At 40.3% G+C, this 22,655-nt stretch overlaps 1 protein-coding gene across 2 annotated transcripts in view; it reads left to right on the top strand.

The window, feature by feature from the left end:
- Nucleotides 1-22,019, top strand: part of ALDH7A1 (aldehyde dehydrogenase 7 family member A1) — a 39,473-nt gene extending 17,454 nt beyond the window's left edge. The window contains exons 8-18 of one of the 2 annotated variants that reach the window (XM_065873358.1): nucleotides 92-169; nucleotides 2,325-2,422; nucleotides 5,313-5,354; nucleotides 7,298-7,392; nucleotides 9,372-9,456; nucleotides 10,585-10,691; nucleotides 13,055-13,171; nucleotides 14,242-14,339; nucleotides 14,948-15,021; nucleotides 17,884-17,959; nucleotides 19,583-22,019. In XM_065873358.1, coding sequence (XP_065729430.1) covers nucleotides 92-169; nucleotides 2,325-2,422; nucleotides 5,313-5,354; nucleotides 7,298-7,392; nucleotides 9,372-9,456; nucleotides 10,585-10,691; nucleotides 13,055-13,171; nucleotides 14,242-14,339; nucleotides 14,948-15,021; nucleotides 17,884-17,959; nucleotides 19,583-19,637 — 925 coding nt within the window. In that variant the 3' untranslated portion in view covers nucleotides 19,638-22,019. The remainder of the gene's footprint in view (nucleotides 1-91; nucleotides 170-2,324; nucleotides 2,423-5,312; nucleotides 5,355-7,297; nucleotides 7,393-9,371; nucleotides 9,457-10,584; nucleotides 10,692-13,054; nucleotides 13,172-14,241; nucleotides 14,340-14,947; nucleotides 15,022-17,883; nucleotides 17,960-19,582) is intronic. The other variant, XM_065873359.1, reaches the window with a different exon arrangement.
- Nucleotides 22,020-22,655: the final 636 nt, after the last annotated feature.

Here is a 22,655-nt window from a genome sequence, read left to right as displayed (position 1 = left end):
TAGTTACGTAGTTGGAATTTATTGTTATTTTTCAAAAAATGGTAAGAAATTAAATCACTCCTTTCCTTAGTAATTGCTTTTTTCCCCCTAGGATAATATCCAAGGTTCTGGAGGACAACCAGGTGCCTGGTGCGATTTGTTCCTTGACTTGTGGTGGAGCGGATATTGGGTAGGTCAATAGTAGGCCCAGAGTGTCTTTCTGCTGAAGGGCTTGGGTTGATCAACTAGAATCATCTTTACTAGAATTTCGAAACTCGGTATAGCTCAGGAGGTGAGAATGATTTTTTGGAAACATTATTGTTACGGATCTCACTGGGCTTTACTTCATTAATGTGTAGCGTCTGTTGGAGGATGAGTGAGAACTGTCTTTTTCATTGCCCAGAGCTACTATTGTAAGGTGTTTATATCCTAAAATAACACCCTGCCGTACCACTGTGTAGCCCATGGCTTCCTAACGCTTGATTTATCAACATGCTCACTTACAAAGCAAAGCTGTGGAATTGTGCTCTGGTTTCTCACTCCCCACCAAGGACCTAGCCTCTTCTCTGGGTTCTTCAGCTGACCAAAACAGGGAACCCTGGAGACACAGCTTCTAATTTATTGCTTTTTAAAAATCGTCATGTAATTCACATACCATAAAGTTCTCTCCTTAAAAATGTACAATTCAGTGGTTTTTAGAATAGTCACAGTGTTGTGCAACCATCCCCATTACCTTATTCCAGACATTTTTGTTACCCCCAAAGGGACCTGGTACCCCTTAGCAGTCATTTCTCCCCTCCCCTTCCCCTGGCAGCCCCTCATCGACTTCATGCCTGTTGGTTTGCCTCTTCGGGGTGTTACGGGTAAATGGAATCATGTGCCCTTTATATCCGGCTGCTTTCACTTGGCAGAATGTCATAGCATCTTTTCAGCTGGAATGGACTGTACTGTCTCTGAACCATGGTGAAGCTGGTTCTAGCAGCCTTGACTTTGATTAGATGGCGTTTCATAGGAGTCAGGTCTTAGAACCCTTACAGGTGTGATGAACGTGTTAGTCCCCCTCTAGCACTTTGACCGCACTATTGTACTTCATGGGCAGTCTCAACAAGGTGTAATACCTGACTCCTTTTTTTAGATAAGTGAGAAAATTTTAGAAATTTTATTTAGAAAATACAACTCCCACATAAAGAGTGCATAGTGAAGTGTTATCTAAATTGTCATTTACAACAAATAGTCTATCCTTTGACCCGCTCTGTTCTTGTACTTTGGGCATGCAGTCCTTCACGTTGGCCTTGGAATAGCTCAGATAATAATAATAATGTGTGCAGAAGGGCTTTACACAGCAACCCCCTTGAGTGTCAGTGCTCACATGTGCTGGGCTGACCTGGGAAGCCCACATGCACTGTCTGATCACACAGTTCCAGCCCTTTGAAGCCCTGAACTATGAGCAAGAAGGTTCAGATCAGTAGTGTCTGGTCTACATTCCTTAGACACTGGAAATAGCACAGCCTTTCTGAGTCAGCTTCCAAGAAGGATACTTAGGATATTTTCCTACAGTCTTTAAAATTGTCTTCTTTTTTTTTTTGCGTATTTTTAAAAATTTTATTTTTGGCCGTGTTGGGTCTTCGTCACGGCATGCAGGCTGTTCATCACGGCACATGGATTCTCTCTAGTTGTGGCGTGCAGTGTTCTCTCTCTAGTTGTAGCATGTGGGCTCTGTAGTTGTAGCACATGAGCTTTCTCGTTGAGGCACACGAGCTTAGTAGTTGTGGCACGTGGGCTCAGTTGCCCCGCGGCATGTGGGATCTTAGTTTCCCAACCAAGGATTGAACCCACATACATCCCCTGCTTTGGAAGGTGGCTTCTTTACCACTGGACCACCGGGGAAGTCCCTAAACTTTTAGTTCTTAAAGGAATCAGTTTTAAGAGATTGCAGAATAACTGGGATGCTCGTCAGGGAACTGCTACGGTTGTATTGTCCAGTCACCCATCAGTACAAGAAGGAATATCTTCCTTAACAACATCCTTGTGGTGATTTCTGTTTACGGAGAGCTCCCAGAACGGGTTAGTCTGTTCTGTATGGTTCTCCTTGTGAAAATCATTTTCATGAAGACCTTCCCTTGCTCCCTTGGGATAGATCCTTGTGTCTTTTTTTTTTTTTTTTTTTAACATCTTTATTGGAGTATAATTGCTTTACAATGGTGTATTAGTTTCTGCTTCGATCCTTGTGTCTTTCACTGACGTCTTTCCATGACAGGGGTTTCAGAGTTTTCTGGCCTGGCACCATCGAGTGCCACCATTGCTGGGTTTCTCTGCTTCGGTGACCGTGTCTGTTCCCCTTGCAGCACAGCCATGGCCAAAGATGAGCGAATGAACCTGCTGTCCTTCACTGGGAGCACTCAGGTGGGAAAACAAGTGGCTCTTATGGTGCAGGAGAGGTTTGGTAAGTGTTGGCTTTATATCGAGCTTTTAATTCCCTCAGGTATGGATATGAAATAAAGGTTGGGTTTTATTCCTTGTCTCTTTCCATGGAGACACCAGCTGTGTTTATTTGAATGTCCAAGTAAAAGGAAAGGTACAGTTAATAGTGGCTTAATATTAGGGAGATAGCAGATTTAATAGCATAATTTGGAAAAGGATGTCATTCCCTCCCTAAATGACCATAGTAGAATCATATCAAATGTACTTATCAATTTCTATCAGACTGGTTTGGCAAATAAAAAAGAAAACTGACATTTAAACAGGACCAGTGAGAGTACAGGACCTAGAGTGAATGTTGTGTAGAAGACTTACATCTGTTTTTCTCTCATTTCTGTTTCATGCATATATGACTGAAAAGGGCTGTAAGACATAGCTTTGTATGCTCTACTTTATGGCTCATTAAAGAGGTTTTCTAGGATAATATTTATGGTCAATTTTTGCCTATTTTGCTGATTTAGACTAACCCTAGCATAAGGTGAGAGTCGAATACTTAATCTGTTAGCTATTTTGCTATATGGGCATTGCTTTTATAAAGGAAGTTTATAAACTATTAGAGCTAATAAACATGGTTGGCAAGGTTGCAGGATACAAAAATCAGTTGTATTTCTATACATTAACAACGAGCAATCTGAAAATGAAATTCATAAAACTTCCATTTACAGTAGCATCAGAAAGAATAAAATTCTTAGGAATAAATTTAACAAAAGAAGTATAAGTCTTTCACACAGAGTACCACAAAGCATCATTGAAAGAAATTTTAAAAGACCTAAATAAATGTAAATACCTCCCATTTTCACTGTTTGGAAACAATTTAATATTATTACTGCCCAAGATCAGTACTGTCCAAGTGATTTGCAGATTGAATGCAATCCCTTTCAGAATGTCACTTGGCTTCTTTGTAGAAATGACAAGCTGATTCTAAAGTTCATATGAAATACAAGGGACCCCAAATAGCCAAAACAATCTTGGAAAGAATGAAGTCAGAGGACTCACACTTCCCAATTTCAGAATTTATTACAGAAGTATAGTAATCCAGACTGTGTACTGGCATAAAGATAGAAAAATCAATGGAATAGATTGAGAGCCCAGAAATGCACGCTTACACTTATGGTCAAGGATGCCAAGACATTTCAATGAGGAAAATAGTCTTCAACAAATAGTGCTGGGACAACTAGATAACCATAACGTATGTATGAAGTTGGACCCCAACCTACCCCTATACACAAAAATTAATTTAAAATATATCAAAGACCTAAAGGTGAGAGCTAAAACTATAAAATGCTTGAAGGAAACATAGGAATAGGTCTTTGTGACCTTGGATTAGGCAGTGGTTTCTTAGATATGACACCTAAAGCAGAAGCAACAAAAGAAAGAATAGATAAATTAGACTTCATCAAAATTAAAAACTTTTCTGTTTCAAAAGATCAGGACTTCACTGGCGGTCCAGCGGTTGAGACTTCGCCTTCCAATGCAGGGGGCACAGGTTTGATCCCTGGTCGGGGAGCTGAGATCCCACATGCGTCGCAGCCAAAAAACCAAAACATAAAACAGAAGCAATATTGTAACAAATTCAATAAAGACTTTAAAAATGGTCCACGTTAAAAAAAAAAAAAAACTTAAAAAGGGCACACCATCAAAAAAGTGAAAAGAGGGCTTCCCTGGTGGCGCAGTGGTTGAGAGTCCGCCTGCCGATGCAGTGGACGCAGGTTCGTGCCCCGGTCTGGGAGGATCCCACATGCCACAGAGCGGCTGGGCCCGTGAGCCATGGCCGCTGGGCCTGCGCGTCGGGAGCCTGTCTCCGCGGCGGGAGGGGCCGCAGCAGTGAGAGGCCCGCGTACCCCCCCCCCAAAAAAGTGAAAAGAACAACCTATAGAATGGGAGAAAATATTTAGAAATCCTTTATCTGGTAAGGGATTTATGTCTAGAATATATAAAGAATTCTTACAATTCAGTAATATAAAAGACAACCCAATTAAAAAATGGGCAAGCATTTGATTAGATGATTTCTTCAAAGATAAACAAATGTCCAGTAAGTATGTGCAGTGGTGCTTAAGATGGTTAATCCTGCTTCTCCCACTAGAAGATACTGTCCTCCTCCCTATGCCTCCTTTTAACTCAAAGCGGTAGTTTCTAGTTCTCTTATAAGTAGTACCATTAGTAGGATTACAGTTTTTAAATGATGCATCTGCCTGTCTTAAGTTGTAGGTGCTTTTCCTGAAGGGGGTTGGTGGTTTTGAACATGGTTAGGGAGCACATAGAGAATTGGAAGGATATGGAAGGTACAGATGGGATTGTCAGATCTTATGGTAATACTGTATTGGGAAATTGTCATACAATTTTCTAAAGTGACTGCACCATCTTATACTAACTGGAGTTTTGGGGGATATAATTTTAAACTTAGAGAAATTCCAAGACTAACTCAAGGAATGCCCATATTCCCTTTAATGAGTTTTACCAATTGTACCATTTTTAAAATCACTTTCTCTCTACCATCACACATACACACACAAACATATATATTGTGAGAGCATATTTTTGAACCTTTTGAGAAAATTGAAGACATTGTATTCCTTTACCACTAAATGTGTTTTGTGTATTTCCTAAGAACAAGGACATTCTATCATAAAACCATGATACAATTATTAAAATCAGGAATCTAGACATTGATGCGATGCTCATGCTTTTTTTTTCCCTTGAAAATTTTTTTAAGAGTTACAGTTTATTTATTGTCATGCTATGTTTTAAATCAGAAAATAAATTAAAACAATTGGGATAGGCTATGATTTGAGGCCGTGTAGCTGTGTGCATTAAACAATGAAATAGGAATTAATTTGTGTTTATATATTTTAAAGGGAGAAGTTTATTAGAACTTGGAGGAAACAATGCAATTATAGGTAAGGCTGCCTTTTCTTCTTTGTTTGCATGATTTCTGTTTAGAATATCTTCAGTAGCCATCCTGAATGTATAGAACTTGTGTAAGAACTCATCCCTTTTATGTTGTGTGTGTGTCTAAGATCTAATTCCCATGCTTAGGAACTTTCCTTGTGAGACAGGACACATGGTTTGCAGGCAGAGATAACTAGGAGGGAAAGGCATTCATGTTTGGAAAATGTTACCTGGGGCTTAGAATCTGTGTATGAGAGTTTCTAATGTGTCATTGTTTCTTGTTTTCCTTCTGTTTTTTGAAAACTGGCCACATGTTTCTCTAGAATAAATAAGTAAGTAACTCTATGTGACCTGCTGCTTCCAAAAACATTAGTTCGTCTTCAGTGGGGTATTGAGTGCTTTTACATTGGGAAGGAACACTTCCTTAAGGCATTTTATCATTTACCTATAGTCTTGGAGATTATTTAATTCTCTTTTTCACTGGTTTGACAGAAAAGGAAATAGTCTACCAGCCTAACTTCTGGATAATATAATTAACATCAGTTGGTTGAGACTTCATAGAATCATGAATTTTATGCTAAAAACTTGCTAATTGTATATTGCCATCATTACCATCATGTTTAAGTGCTTATGTGTTTGTGGGGTACACCAGAAATATAAAAATTATATGGTAAAGGGTTTGTTGATTTCGTAAAAGAGAGAGTTGATTAGAAAATATAGTTAGCGTTTATTGATCAGTGGGTATGTGTCAGGCACTGTGCTCAGTTTTTTCATATGCAATATGTCATTTAATCCCCAGAGTAACCGCATGAGGCAGATACCTTTATTAATCTCATTTGAAGGTTACACCCTGAGGCTTAAAATGATTATGTGCCTGAAGTGACAGAGCCAGCATTTGTATCCTTGCAATCAGACCCCAGAGCATAGCTCTCTTCCTAAAACTCCTTACTATCGTCCCTTAGTACCCCAGATAATGTTATCCCATTTTATGGATGAGGAAACTGAGGCTTAAAAAGTTAAAATAACACGATGAAAAAGTGGTGGTGATGGATAAGAGCTTCGGTCTGTTTGGTTGTGTAATCCACCTTCTTAACCATCATGCTAGTCTGAGAATGCTCTTAGACTGGACAGGGGAAAATTGAAGATGTAAGAGGGAATTGGGACTGTAAGTTTCTAGAAGGGATAGAAAGGAAGGAATTATAAGTAATACAATGGATCGATGGACGGGTAACCTTGTAAAGACTATGCTAGTTTTTTCTTCGGAGGGCAGAAGAGGAGGAGGAAGGAATAGACAAAAGTAGAGAGCAGTCTGAAAGTGATTTCGCACTGATCTCTTCAGAGATGCAGAGGAAGCAGGAAAGGGCCTTGTGTGTGATCACTTTGAGATTTTCCTCGAAGTAAAGGGTGAAGTCATCTGGAGCAGGACTAAAGGGCTGGAGGAGTTTGAGACGTTTGAAAAAGCTGCTGTAGCGGGGAGAACAAGAGGCATTTTAGGGAACGGACTGATGCGGATGAGGGTGCAGAGGTTGTTGGAGAGCTTGGTTTGATGGCGGTAATAAATCAGAAGGATCCCACTGACTTCTCTATGGGTCCAGGGAAGCTGCCATCTAAATGGGTGGTGGGGTTGAGACTGGAGGCAAGTAAGACTGACAAAGACAGTGGTGCTTTTAGAGAAGAGACCACATGAAGGTGCAGAGAAGGCTCAGTCAGCACCAGAAACTTCAGAGAGGTGAAAGATGAAGAGGTCAGAGGAGGGGGAGCTCATTGCTCTCTTCTCATATCATTTTCTTTGGGAGAAAAGTTGCCTCTGCGGTATGAACTTGCTTATTTTACAAGGATAGTTCTGGCGTTCTCTCACTGCGCTTTCTAAAGGCATCATCTTATACCAGTTAGTAAAGTACCTTGTCTGCCTACCTCACGACACTGATGGGTGTGTTTCTGCTTCCCTAAGCTTTTGAGGATTCGGACCTCAGCTTAGTCGTTCCCTCAGCTCTCTTTGCAGCCGTGGGGACAGCCGGCCAGAGGTGTACCACTGCGAGGCGCCTGGTGAGTGTGTCTGCGTGGGCACATGAGAGTGTCCTCCTCTTCCAGTGCTGCTTTTCAACACATTGTACTGTTAAGGAGGTGTCGTAGGAGCACTGCTAGAAACGTGTATTCCCTGGATGTGGTTGGCAAGCATGTGGCCCTGCTGCTCTGTTCTGTGCTCCTGGCAGATGCTGCTGGTCAGCGAGGGACCCTGCCTTACCTCCCCAAGCTGAACGTGGTCCAGTCCTCATTGACTGGAGTTGGACGTGGGTGATGAGACCTGCTTTCAGTCCTACACCTAGAACAATGTGGACAAAGTCCCATGTCACTTAGAGAATAAAACAAGATAAACATTTGAAAAATTCACAACTATTTGCTAAAAGATAGACAGTCTTAGCTGTCATGTAAAAACATTTTAAGTAGTAAAATATTTTAAAAAATTAAAAAATTTTGGCTTATAGGTCAAGTCTTAGATTTGACTTGATGTGACGTAGTTTATTGGAAAGTAAATATATGTGTGTTCTCTATATAAGTGTATAAGTCTGCATGCATATATATAGGACACATTAATATTAAGTGCATGTGAGGAGAGTGGTTTCGCTTCAGTGTTCGGGGTTTGGGAAGTTTAATCTCCACACTTAGATTTGAGCTGGATTTTAAAATGTTTTTTATGAGGTACAACCTTGATTTTCATGACTCATGCTATTGAAAAACTGGGCCAAACAAGTTTTGATTAGGTAGAAAATTTGGCTACAATTGCCTTTTTAAAAATTATTATTGTTGAGTTTTCCTCCTGTAATTAAAAAAAAAATAAACAGTTTACAATTGAATTATGGAGGAATTGGCTTTGGGTTTTTCCTCTTACCCACAATGAGTATGAACAAATTCTTTATAAGGTTGACATAATCTAAATTAATTAGAATAGATAAAAAATATAGGGAAATTAAGTCTTTACTTTTGCCATAACTTTTCATATTCACTTTTTCCTGTGTTTTACAATGAATGAGCATCTTTCCTTTGTTTTTATATTACTCAGTTGATGTGGTATGAACTGCGGTATGAACTTGATTGTTTTACAGGGATAGTTCTAACGTTCTCTTACTGCACTTTCTTTTTTATTTTTTCTATTTATTTGTTTATTTAAATGTTGCTCTGCAGATTTAACTGGCAGAAACCTAGAGCCTGCACTTTCTAAAGGCATCACCTTATACCAGTTAATAAAGTACCTTGTCTGCCTACTATGATAGACTATCTAAGCTACGATGTTTGTAAAGTATTTACAATTTATTGAATTTGTTCGCCTTAAACATTTATTACCTTAAGGCTAAGAAGGAAACAAGGGTACTCCAAAAGATTATAATCTTAATTACATGGTAAACTATGAAATGACATTAAAGTCAAGCATTTCTTTATATGGTCAACCTTTATTTTTCCTTTGTGTCCTGGAGCGAATATACATAGCCATGCTTTATATTTAGTGTCAAATATTGGAGGATACTGTTAGTCATAACCAAGATCAATTTTTGTGGGGACTGTAGTGGTATACAGAAAAATCCATTCCAGTACTATGGACCTCTCTGTGATTTATTGTTGGCCCTCTGTATCCATGGTTCTTCCAAATCTGCAGATCCAACCAATTGGGAACCATGTAGTCCTGTAACATTTACTCTTGAAAAATATGTTTATACAGGTGGACCCGTGCAGTTCAAACCCATGTTGTTCAAGGGTCAACTGTATAAATCAGTACTGTTAAGAAAACTTGAGGGAATTCCCTGGTTGTCCAGTGGTTAGGACTCCGCGCTTTCACTGCTGAGGGTGCGGGTTCAATCCCTGGTTGGGGAGCTAAGACCTACAAGCTGTGCACCACGGCCAAAAAAAAAAAAAAGGCTGGGGGAGAAAAGTAAAAATTGTGCATTTTTAACAATTTCGTACATTTATTTGTGCTATTTAATAGTTCATTTATATGTACTAATCCCTTGAATGTTTCTTTTTTCATTTAGTTTTTACATGAAAGCATTCATGATGAAGTTGTTAATAGACTTAAAAAGGCCTATGCACAGATCCGTGTTGGGAACCCATGGGACTGTGAGTATCTGGTTGATTCCAAAGATGTTCCTTTTTGACAGATGGTGTTATAAGAGTTTCTGATTTTCTACTTTTATTTTTTTCCCTTTCCTGAGAGGCCCGAGGGAATACAAAGCAGTGTATTTTGCATTTGGGGTGACACGTCTGCTCCTAGTTTAGGATCTCAGTGCTTGACGTGGGTCGGTGGGTGAGCTTGGGAGATGGTATTGAGATGGGATGAGTCTGAGAAGCTTTTCCCTCTTCACTTCCCTCCTCCCAGATACCACCATCCTCCCTCATGCAAGGTTGCAAGAGTCACCTGCCTGACTTTTCTGCTTCCACTTCTGCCTTCCACCATAACCAAAGTAATTTTTAAACATGTAATTAAATAATTCACTGTCTTGCTAAAAACACTCATCACTGTTTGACTAAAACTTGGATGCCTTTTGAGACCCTTTATGCAAGCTCACAGTCTTTCGTGATCTGACCCCGGCCGCGTCCCCTTCTGGACCCGCTGTGCGCCATTTGCCCCATTGCTCCCGGAGCTCCAGCTTCTCCAACCTTCTTTCAGTGCTCTGGACATTCCAGGCTCTGCCCTGCTGGAACTGCTCTTTGCCCAGTCCTTCCCACCTCCTCACTGAGGCCTACCTATATCTTCCTTCTTACTCTGTCTCACGGTCACCTTTAATGCTCTGGTTTCTGACAGCCATACAGAGGGAGCATCAGCCTCTTCCCCTTAAATTGTTCACCGACTGCTGGTTCTGTGAAGTTCTTAGAGAATGATCACCCTGTAATAAGCAGAGCCTATATTTTTACTGCAGGACTCTGATGAATTGATAGTTCTTTCCCTAGATTTGGCCCTCCGTGCTTCTGTATAGAAAGCTTATGAGGACCCAGCCATACCTTTTGTGCGTATCTTCTGTGGCTGCTTTTGCACTACATTGGCGGAATTGAGTAGTCGTGGCAGAGGCCACATGACATGCAAAGTATTAAATAGTTACTGTCCGGCTCTTTGCAGGGAAAGGTTGCTGACTCCTGCTCTCAGCTGAGGGGATATATGAAGGGATTGGTCTGTTCATTGGGAAAGCTGTTTAATTATAAAATGATGCCAGTTAGGGTGAAATGAAGAGCATTCCTTTTTCTTTCCAGCTAATGTTCTCTATGGGCCACTCCACACCAAACAGGCAGTGAGCATGTTTCTTGGAGCAGTGGAGGAAGCAAAGAAAGAAGGTGGCACCGTGGTCTATGGTGGCAAGGTAATGACAACTTGAGATCAGGAGTGACAGGTTCTTTCTTTTCCTTTCGCACAAGCAGGGCTCTTGGTAAATTGATAAAGGGTGCCTGACTGCCACTTTTCTTTTCTCCATCCCTTTTATAACAGGGAAATACATATTTTAAAGAATGACAATGTAACATGAATGGAAAATTTCTGGAAAGACACAACTCAGAGCCAGGGTTGCCTATAAATTGAGTCCCTGGGAATTTGTATGGAAGGGAGACCTCTTTTTCATGGTATGGAAGACTGTATTTAGTGCAATTTAAAATCCGCATTTAGGGCTTCCCTGGTGGTGCAGTGGTTGAGGGTCCGCCTGCCGATGCATGGGACATGGGTTCGTGCCCCGGTCCAGGAGGATCCCACATGCCGCGGAGCAGCTGGGCCCGTGGGCCATGGCCGCTGAGCCTGTGCTCCACAACAGGAGAGGCCGCAGCGGTGAGAGGCCCACGTACTGCAAAAAAAAAAAAAAAAAAAAATCCACATTTAGTAGTGATTATTAAGTCATTTAAGGCAGGGAATCAAAAAAAAAAAAATACCAAAAGGATTTTTAACACATATTACTATTGTCGATGAAAAATTAGTTGATTTAAGAAAGAAATGGAAATTTTTATTTGAGCCAAATCGAGGATTATAACCCAGGAACAGCACCTCAGAAAGCTCCGAGAACCGTTCTACCTGTTAGAAGTCAAGGCAGTTATATAGGTTTTTTAGACAGAGGGCTGTACATTGAATGACGTATCTTTGACAGTTTACACAATCTAGATCTAAGCATCTAAGCGTCATCATGGCCCCTTACAATATAAGGAATGTTATCTTTTAAGGAGTTATCTTGGTGGTGCTAGGAGAATGTTGCTGTTTATGGTTGAGCAGGTATTTCTGCCAGTGGGGAGGTTTGGTTGATGCATGATACAGATACACAGTGCACAGTTGAGGGGAGAGAGGAGGCCATAGGGCAGAGAAAGTTTTTGATGTTTAAATTTTTCTTGTCTTCCCATAAAATATGAATTTCATTTCACACTATATTTGTTTGATTCTTGAGATGTAGATTCAAGGCGTTTTCTTCGTGTATGTTAGGAATTTGTCTTCATCCTTGAATAAGCTATACATATAATTTATTATCTACAATTTATTTTCACTTCTTTAAAACTCACTGAAAACTGAGTCTCTTGGCAAAGCTCTCTGAGAAGCAGAATCCTTCTCCCTAGTCTCTCAACATTGACATACCCACATCTCATTGGATAGAGATGTGTATGTGTATTTGTACTTTTTGTTACTTACCTTGAGTTTTTTTAAGCATTTTAACTTAATCTTTAGAAGTAGCTCTTTTTCCCCCTTTGTGTAATATTTATTTAAGTTAACTAATGCAATATGGTATTGTAATAACAAATACAGCTGCCACATACAGGGTTGGGAGTAAATACAGATGACTCTTGGTAAACATACAGCTCAGAGGGTGAGAGCAGAATTACACAGTCACCTTGGAGAGCTGACCACCAGCCAAGCAGCTTGCTGCAGGCATCAGAATATTTTATAGAAGTTAAGTGGAGATGAACTAGTAATTTTGTGATGTGGAGGTTAGTTAGGAGAGTGTCTATAGTATACCCTTTTAGAGCGTTTGATTTCTGTATTAATATGTTAGTTTGCTAAGGCGGCCATAGCAAAATATCACAGACTGCGTGGCTTAAACAACAAATTTGTCTCACAGTTCTGGAAGCTGAGTCCCAAATCACGGTGCTGGCCGGGTTGATCCTTCCTGGTGAGGCCTCTGTCCCTGGCTTGCAGACAGTCACCTTCTCTCCATGTCCTCACATGGCCTTTCCTCCCTGCCTGGAGAGAGGAGGTCCCTGGTGTCTCTTCCTCTTCTTATGAGGAATTATTTCTGTCTGATTAGGGCCTCACCCACATGACCTCATTTAACTTTACCTCCTTAAAGGTCCTGTCTCCAAATTTAGTCATAATGGGAGTGGGGTGGGTTTAAGGCTTCAACATAAGAATTTGGGGGTGTGGGTATGGGCACAATACAGTTTGTAACAGAACAGGTATAGATTACCTCTTTTAAAATTATGTGAAGTTAAAAATAACCACCAGCGTTTTTTCCCTGTAACTTGGTCATGATGCACGGCACAGCTCTCTATCCTTGACTCCTTTATTCTATTTTTTTTCTAACCAGCTAAGTTAGAACCAATAAGAGGCAGAGAAAATTTTCATTCATGATGGGAGGTTATTTCACTTATAAATGGTGTTTATTTTTTTTTCTCAAAATTATAAACAAAGATGGTATCCTCTGACTTCAGGAACCAGAAAACAAAATGCTCTTGTTTTTATTTCCTTTCTCTACTGCAGGTTATGGATCGCCCTGGAAATTATGTAGAACCGACAATTGTGACAGGCCTTGACCACAACGCGTCCATTGTACACACAGAGACTTTTGCCCCAATTCTTTATGTCTTTAAATTCAAGGTAAAAAACTGGATTCCTTCTCTCTTTTCTCTAGTTCAACATTGAAACAAGTGAGAAGACTAGGAGAAAATAAAGGTATATTAAATTTCAGTCAGCCTTTAGGGAGGTTTTAGAAAGTCACTCCGATTAGTAAAGATTTGAAGGTTAAGGACAAACTACGATGAGATGAACACTTTCAACAATAGAGCATAAGCTAGCTGCCAGGGGAATTAAGACAAGTAGAGGGCCAACATTGAAATTTATGGAGAGCGTGGCCCTCATCACCTGTATCAGCTGTGTGGACTATGAAGTCAGCTTCTGCACAAAAGGGTGAGGTAGTTTGATAGTCTGAGTGCTAAGTATCAGTGGACAAAATGAGAAGATACAAGGGCAATTTGTAGACATACAATTACAACTTGTATCAGAGGATAGGCTGTGGAGGTTTTAACAGATAAAGGTAACTAGAGGGTCTCCTTCCCAGCCTGTGACAGGCCCTACCATGCCAGCAGATGTCTAGAGATTGAATCAAGGCTTGGCTGTGCCATGATTAACAGTTGAAGGATGATGAGATTTATTCCTTGTTGCAATTATATGATTGTACTAATTAAAATCTTGCTTTAAGTTGTCTATTATTGTTTCACATAATGTGACTACAGAGTGTAATTTCATGTTTTGTCTTGTGTCTGTGTGTTTGACTGTGAGTTCCTGAGCAAATCATTTAGCCTCTCTTGCCTGATCTGTACATTAGGGATAATACAGAGCCTGTGTCATTGGGTGAGGATTAAATGTATAAATGCATGCTCAGTGCCTAGGTCAGTGTGTTGCACATAGTAAGAGCTCAGTAAATAACAGCTTTTATACGTAGTGGCTTGAATGGAAGAATGTACTCATGTTTTTCTCAAAGTTCAGGTAAGGGGAAAATCCCACAAAGCACTGTACAAGATAAACAGAATTAGGAAGATGTTGACTCCTTAGTTTCCTTTTGTGCACTAAAATTATACTGGTAAATTTCACGAAATGAGTTTACTATTAGTCAGTTTGGACCAGAACAGTGTGTATCATCTAACAGCTTCCAATGCCTGTCCTTTTAGAATGAAGACGAGGTCTTTGCATGGAATAATGAAGTAAAACAGGGACTTTCAAGTAGCATCTTTACCAAGGATTTGGGCAGAATCTTTCGCTGGCTTGGGTATAACTTTGTCTATTTTGAAAACTTACGTAAGTCTGATTTATGTGGTGAATGGACTATAAAAAAAGAAAATGAAACCATCATAGGTGAAAATATTTTTTTAAATAAATTTATTTATTTATATTTTTAAATTTTGGCTGCGTTGGGTCTTCGTTGCTGCACGTGGGCTTTCTCTGGTTGCAGCGCGCTGGGGCTACCCTTCATAGCAGTTGTGGTGCATGGGCTTTTCATTGTGGTGGCTTCTCTTGTTGCGGAGCATGGGCTCTAGGCGCACGTGGGCTCAGTAGTTGTGGCTTGTGGACTCTAGAGCGTAGGCTCAGTAGTTGTGGTGCACGGGCTTAGTTGCTCCGTGGCATGTGGGATCTTCCTGGACCAAGGATCGAACCCGTGTCCCCTGCATTGGCAGGCGGATTCTAAACCACTGCGCCACCAGGGAAGTCCCCTATTTTATTTATTTATTTATTGTTTAGCATTGAGAGTCTTAGAGGTTTTGTTTGGATTATTTATTCATTTCTGTATATTTGTTTTGTGTGTGTGTGTTTCTCCTTTTTATTTATTTTTAACTTTCACGTATTTTGCTTTCACTTTGCCTCCCTTTTTACACACAGCCCAAAAGGATCAGACTGTGGCATTGTAAACGTCAACATTCCAACGAGTGGGGCTGAGATTGGAGGTGCATTTGGTACGTAGAGAATCCTTTCTCCTTTTTCATGTTGGCCAGTTTATTAGTCTGCCGGGGCTGCCATAACAAAATACCAGACTGGGTGGCTCAAACAATAGAAATGTGTTTTCTCACATTCTTGGAGGCTGGAAGTCCAAAATCAAGGTGTTGGCAGGTTTGGTTTTTCCTGAGGCCTCTCTTCTGGCTTGTAGATGGCTGTCTTCCTCCTGTGTCCTCGCATGGCCTGTTCTCTGTGCACGTACATCCCTGGTGTCTCTTTATCTTCTTATAAGGACATTAGTCCTATTGGCTTAAAACCCCACCTTTATGACTTCATTTAACCTTAATTACCTCCTTAAGGGCCCTGTTGCCAAATACAGCCAGCCACGTTCTAAGGAATTGGAGGTTGGGGCTTCAACCTATGAAATTGGGACAGGGGAACACAATTTAGTCCATAACAGGTGGCAAAGAAAAAGCACTAGTCTTTTAGAAAAGTTTGACCAAGACACTGAAATAATAATCTTATCTGGTCTGACATGCTCGAGAGAGCTTATGCTCTATATTCAGAGTTATTGTCCAAGGTCCTACATTTTATTCTCAGATGCAGCATCATGTTAGAACAGGGGCCCTTCGCGTGAATTATGTGAACTCTTGAAATGGCATCTATTTTCTTGGGAGACGCTTGAAGACCCCAAAAAGATTAAGAACCTCTGCTTCAAAGCCAGAAAATTTCACATGAAAAATTCTGGTTTTTATTTGCAAAATGGGCATAGTAAATATTATACATTATCTTTTATCTTAGATAAAATATTGAGTTGTTTCTTTTCATTAGGCCCAGCTCCTCTTTTCTCTTAGTGAGCCTGGGGCTCTTGATGCTTAAACTTAGTACTAATAGTAAAAGTTTTTTTTTTTTTTTTTTTTTTTAAAAAGGCCTTCCCAACAATCATATATTAACTTATTAAAAATTATCCAAAATATAGTAAAAACAGATTGCATTATTTATATATATATACACACACAGAGAAGTAAAACAAACATACATTAATACCTGTAAAATTTAAGTAAGTAGAAGCATTTTTTTTTGAAGCATTCTTTTATACATTTTAAAGCAGAGGGCAATTACTATTCAGCGTACAGACATTGATAAACGTTCCTGATTTCAGCTTAGCCGTTTATCTCTGTGCTCCACTATTAAGTGAATGTCTGCTCCTTCTGTAGGCCCTCAATCCCTGTTTGCCGCCCATGCCTTCTCTCTCCAATTGACTCTTTTATTTCAGCCTTTACAGTTCATTTCTAAAGTTATTAAAAAGTCTCATTAATGGAAAAAGCAGTTCTGCCCCATACTTTGCTTTTCCTCCTCCTTTCCCGGAGGCAGCTACTTTGAGATTCTTACTGAAGGAAAAAGGAAATTGACCTTTGAATTTACTTCAGTTTTTCTAAGTAATGTGCTTTAACTGCTCTTTCACAACTTTAGACATTATGTACTGACCCTTTGTTATCATAGATTAACTTTCTTAAACCCTCCCTCTCTTTTCCTGTGAGCCGTTATTGCACAGGGTGAGGTTTAGAGAAAACCAGATACTAAGTGTCTGGCTCCTAAGTCTTCTCCCAGTGTAGTCACAGAAGATGTGCTTAATTCTTCCTGCATCGGATTGTGACAACATATGTGAAACATTGTCTACCAGCAAAGCATAGAGACTCAGTACCCAAGGCTTTTACTGGGGGTCGGTCACACAGGCAACCTCTGCCTAAGCACCCAAATTCCAGACTCCCTGAAGGAAAGCAGGTATTTAACATAAACCACATTGCTCAATGAGACAGTGTAGGGGACTGTTTAGCCTACAAGTTTCCAGATGCCAGCAACATTGTAAGCAGACCTGCTATGTCTTTTCTGCACAGATTGTAAGTTTTTCTCAGCCTTTGGAAGCTGTAACTTACTTGTCTTCTGGTTTCCATTACTGTGGTTGAAAAGCCCAATCCACTTTGATTTCTGGTCTTTTTTTCCCCCATTTCAAAAAATTTGGGGTCTGTTATTTATGTCTGATGTTCTGAAATTCTTCAGTAATATGCCTCAATGGAGATCTTGGTAAACATTTTTGTTGGACAGTCAATGGGCCAGTAATTGGCCTTAGCATTGGGACTCACAGTTTTTAGTTCTGGGAACTTTTCGATAGTTTTATTTTGTTTTGATAGTGTTTCTTTGACAGTTTTTTCCCTTTGATTTTTCTGTATTTTAATTTCTAGAACTGCTAGTATTTGAATGTTATCTCTCGAAGAATGATCTAATTGTGTTATTTTTTCCCCTCTTATTTTCCATCTCGTTAGTCTTTTTGGGAGATTTCCTCAAACTTTTCTTCTAACACTTATATTTTTTTTCTCCTCTGCTCTTACTAAAAACGATACTAAGTGTGCTTTGATGGCACGCTTTTAAACAGTACCCTTTTCTTGTTTTATGGAATCATTATCCTTTTTGTAATCTTTAAAAATAATATGACATTTAAACATTTTTATTATAAAATCAGTTTATGTATACCGTAGAAAACTATATACAGATAAGCATAAATGGGAAAATAAAATTACATTTCCACTATTCAGAGGTTTCCACTCTTAACACCTTGGTCTAATGGTAAGGTTTTTTTTAAGGTGCTTCCTGACATTTCTGTTTTTTTGGTTAATTCCTTTTACTTTATTTTCCAGCCTAGTTCCCTCTTTCCCATTTGGTTTGGCCTCTGTCTTTTATTTATTTGTTTGCAGAGGGGATACTCTGGCTACCTGTTGGTCAGGTGGCTCTGGTCTCCTGGTGTCTTCATTTCTGTGATCCTGAGTACGAGCCCACACAGAGGCACTGCGCAAGATTCATGAGCTGCTTGTGTATTTCTCTAGGAGGAGAGAAGCACACTGGCGGTGGCAGGGAGTCTGGTAGTGATGCCTGGAAACAGTACATGAGAAGATCTACTTGGTAAGGAAAGGCTTTGGGAAAATAGTTTGGCTTTACAGCCTCTGGAATGTACTTCTACAGTCTCCTACTGTCTGTTCTGTTCGTGCAGTTTCTCTTGATTTTATGTTTCTAACATTCCACAGCTCTCCCCTCCCAGAGCAGCTATTTGGTGCTATTATTTTCCTACCCATCTTTCCAGCTTCAGCTAGTGCCCAGCACCTGACTGTGAAACTATCTCGGTAGTGGTTTCTGTCTAGAGACAGCACAGGAGCAGGACACTTGGGGTCAACCAGCAGGAGAAAGTGAAGAGGCTGTCCTTTCAGTTTTTTTCCTTGGGTACAGTTACCACCCCTGCAGGCTGCCGGGGCAGTAGGACATGGAAGTGGGCAGGTGGGCTGCGGGCCTGGCTAGCGAGCTGGGGCATACAGCTCTGGGAATAGTGAGCACAAGCTTTGAAAGTAGATTAGCACGTTCACCCAGCACAAGGGTAGCTGGCAAGGGAACCTGTTGCTGGGACGTTCTGGCTAGGAGCTTCTTTTTATTTGTTTTCTGTTTTCCCTCCCTCTTGGGTAGAAATCACTTTATCCAAGAGCAGTAAAATGGTGTGTGGGGTCAGGCCCATGTCATGTTAGGCTGTGGAAGGAGCACAGGGTGAGGAACCCAGGACACCGTCTGTCTCATTTACTACTTCTTACTGGCTCTGGAACCTCTCGGGGAGAGGGGTTTCCTACACCTTCGCTCATTGTCTCCTCAGCAACTTCATGTCTGTTAGGAATTTTTTTTCCCCTCCAGCTTTATTGAGGTATAATTGACAAATTAAATCGTAATATATTTAAAGTGTGCAACATGCTTATTTGATATACACATACATTGTGAAAAGATTCCCACAATCAAGTTAGCACATCCTTTACCTCACAACAGTGTGTGTGTGTGTGTGTGTGTGTGTGTGTGTGTGTGAGAGAGAGAGAGAGAGAGAGAGAGAGTGAGAGAGAGAGAGAGCGAGCTTAAGATCCACTCTTAGCAAATTTCAAGTATATATCAGGAGTTTCTGAGTTGCTTTGGCTATGGCTTGGTTACTCTCAGACACATGCATGCTCTTTGCCTGATTCCCATTTGTTGAAGTCAGTTATGTTCCTTTTACTTTTCTTGTGTACTTGAGATCTAGGGGACCAAGCATGTAGCTGCAGCCTTTTTGGAACCCATCTGATGGAGACACTTCCTCACAGGAGAAAAGCCAGATGGCTGACTAAGAGGGAATCTTTTATTTTCCAAATTATTATAGTTTTATTTTATTTCTATCAAAATGGGAATATCTATATTTTTCCTCCTAATTCAGTACAAGTTATTGAGAGACATAAAGAAGAGGAAGTTATAATCCCCATATTCTTGTGCCCTGAAAACCATTACTAACACATATGCTGTGTGTCTTTCCAGAATTTTGTGTTTCTCATTTTTTTTCTTTTATAAAACTGGATCTATACTAACGTTTTTTTGTATCCTAATTTTTTTCTTCATTAACTTATAACTTGAATATTTGGCCTTGTTAATATATGCAGATCCGACACATTTTTTTAATGGCATAAAATTTCCTCTATTACGTGTATACTGTCCATTTAATTTTGTTCATTTTCTCCCCCACCTTAGTACCATCAACTACAGTAAGGACCTGCCTCTGGCCCAAGGAATCAAGTTTCAGTAAAGTTGCTTTCAATTGACATTTCAAGTGTTTCAGGCATTGTTGCATCTCTTTCTTCTGAAGAAGATGAAGAAAATTACTATTTGCCTTGAATAAATGGATCATTTTGAATTTGACAGTGGTTAATCCCTTATGCTTCTGAAGCCTAAATCAAGAGACTTTTTTAAAAAATAAAAATTTTCATGACATAGCCTTAAGTAATAAAAGATAGATTAGATGGATTTTTATGTTACTAGTAGTTACTGATTTTTTTAAACTTTAGCATTATTTTTATAATTTAGAAAAATATAATGCATGCCATGGTAGGAATTTGAAAAGTACAGAACATAATAGGGAAAAAAATAGAAGACTTGTCAGGAGGTGCAGGAACGTCTCCTGAGCAAGTAAAGAAATCGGTAGCAAGTATTGATTCATGTCACCCTCCTCAGCAGGTGTTGGAAAGGGTGTGATTGAAGGGAGTGTCCCTTGTTTATGGAGGACCATAGCACAGTATCGCTGTGGAATGACTCGCTGTTTAAGATGTCTGAGGGCATTCATCATTATCACAGCTTCTCGCTCAGGACGGCTTGTGTCACCACAGAAGAAATTTGGGGGGAGGGGGTGGATGGAGATTTTGCTCCTGCCCTTCCTAGAACCTGCACCTGCGGACGACTGTGTGGAATTCTATGCAGAGCACATCTGGATTTCTTATGCAACCTCAGAGCGTCTTCTTTAGCAGTTAGGCTTCCTTAGTTGCCCTTAGGTTTGTTGTCAGAATAACCAAGTGTGTAGCAGCATGTGTTCGCAGTGGACTCAGCATGGTTCACTTTTTCTTTCCTGGGAGTCCACTTCCTTCTCTTCAGAAGCTGCCCGGGAGCTACTGGAGTGATTCAGCCCAGGGCCCTGTCGAGCTCACGCTGGCTCCTGCAGTTCTGTCTTCCTGGCAGCCTTCACTCCCCTGATGGGTAGCAGCCACCACCCCGTCGACTCCTGCCAGACTGGACTGGGACAGAAGCCTTGCAAGAAGATGACATCTGTAGATGACCTGATGTGTCAAGATATATGGAGAGATGTAGACACCTAGCAAAGAATTTGGGGTTGAGTTATGACAGAGAAGCAAGCAAATGAAAAAACCAAGCAATTATAAATTTATCAGGGAAGGAAAGGTATAACATGTTCCATGGCCCAGCTGTGACTAGTGTTCACCCAGGTATGCTGTTGTCAACCTTGAATATTAAGCCAAACATGGACGATAGGCCTTCTGAGAGCATGTTGGCAGGAAAAGTTCAGGGTTTGAAGGTAGGTCAGAGAGGCAGGCAGTTTATGTTCTGTAGTGGAAAATCAATAATGCCTAAAATTACAAAAGCAAGAAAGAGAAACATAGGCTTATAAAAGATAGCTAAATTCTGAAAATATCATTGCTTCAGGAGAGGGCAAATGGGGGGTGGGGCATGGAGGCAGGAGGGATTATCTTCCATAACAAGTCTTGTAGAGCTATTTGACTCTTTAAATCAAGAGAATGTATAACTGATTAAAAATTCAAACCAACAAAAAAATGATGTCGGAGAATCAGGTGCTTGGAATCCTAGGCTTCCTAACCCCCTTTCCACCACCCCTCTCCCAGCACACACAAACTGCACACTTGTGAGTTTCCCCTTATTCAACTAGGGACTCTAAATATCTCCTGAAAGGATTGTGCTGAAAGCCAAGTTTCCTTCCATGTGTTGAAGTACAAAATAGATTAAAAGTATATGTGTATCAATACAAGGTTAATACAAGCAGTTGCCTAAGAAAATTACGCAGTTTGGGCATTTGTATAAAACAACCTTGCTGTGGTTTTTCTTTGTAAGTCACAACGTTAGGTATTGTAGCCCTGTCTTTAGTGTCTATAATAATGTCTGAAGAAAATAGTAAAGCACTATTTAAAACGTTTTTAGGAACCATGTAGTAATTGGCTATTTTCATTTTGTGAAATTGAGATTAATTTCGATTGAAATATTTTTTTATATCCTGTTTTTTCCAAGCATATTATTTTTTAACAAGTATTTCGAAACACGAGCTGTGTTGGTGTTTTTTCAATTTTTACATTTATAATTTCTCTCCAATCAGGTATGTATTCTCTCCAATGAGGAGGCTCTCCATCCTCCTGTGTATTTGCTAAAGCCATGCCATGGTGGCCAACATGGAATAATCTCTAGTACACTGGTGAGAGGGGGACCGGCAACTCTAATCTTAGGTATGGAAGTCAAGTTAAACTGATTCTGAAAGCTTTCTTTGAAACTAATTCACAAGTTTTCTACAAATGTTACTAGCAACAAGGACATTTTTTTGTCATGATGTTTATTAAAAAATTTTGGCCTTACATGTCCCTCTGTTTTTTACTGACTTAATGAAAGTTACTTATTAGTATTTTTTTTTTTTTTTTTTTTTTTTTTTTGCGGTATGCGAGCCTCTCACTGTTGTGGCCTCTCCCATTGCGGAGCACAGGCTCCGGACGCACAGGCCCAGCGGCCATGGCTCACGGGCCTAGCCGCTCCACGGCATGTGGGATCTTCCCGGACCGGGGCACGAACCCGTGTCCCCTGCATCGGCAGGCGGACTCTCAACCACTGCGCCACCAGGGGAGCCCACTTATTAGTATTTTTAACCACAGAAGTTAAAATTTACATTTGTGTGTGTTATTCCTGGCCATATGATTTAAGGTGCTGGGAGTCCTGTACTGCTGGTTACTGGTTACACTGAGCCCCTTGGGACTGTCTGCCCCTCCCTGCCTGTATCCGGTGTTATAGCCATACTGCCAGAGTTCCCAGCTCCCACAGTGGACCTGAGTGGCTGTGATTAGCGTTCCCACCGTATAGGATGGTAATAACGCCCATCCCAAACAACTGTAAAGATTAAAGGAAAAAATTACAAAAGTAAGATAGTGCCTGGCAGTGGTAAGAGCTCGATAAATGTTGTTATTGGGGTATTTTGCACTTTTAAATATTGTCTATTTTCCTAAGTGAAATTCAGAAGCATTTTTCAGGTTTCTGAAAAGCGAAG

The sequence above is a fragment of the Phocoena phocoena genome, chromosome 3 (genome assembly GCF_963924675.1).
Source record: "Phocoena phocoena chromosome 3, mPhoPho1.1, whole genome shotgun sequence".
Lineage (NCBI taxonomy): Eukaryota > Metazoa > Chordata > Mammalia > Artiodactyla > Phocoenidae > Phocoena > Phocoena phocoena.
This window is presented reverse-complemented; position numbering and strand designations above follow the sequence as displayed.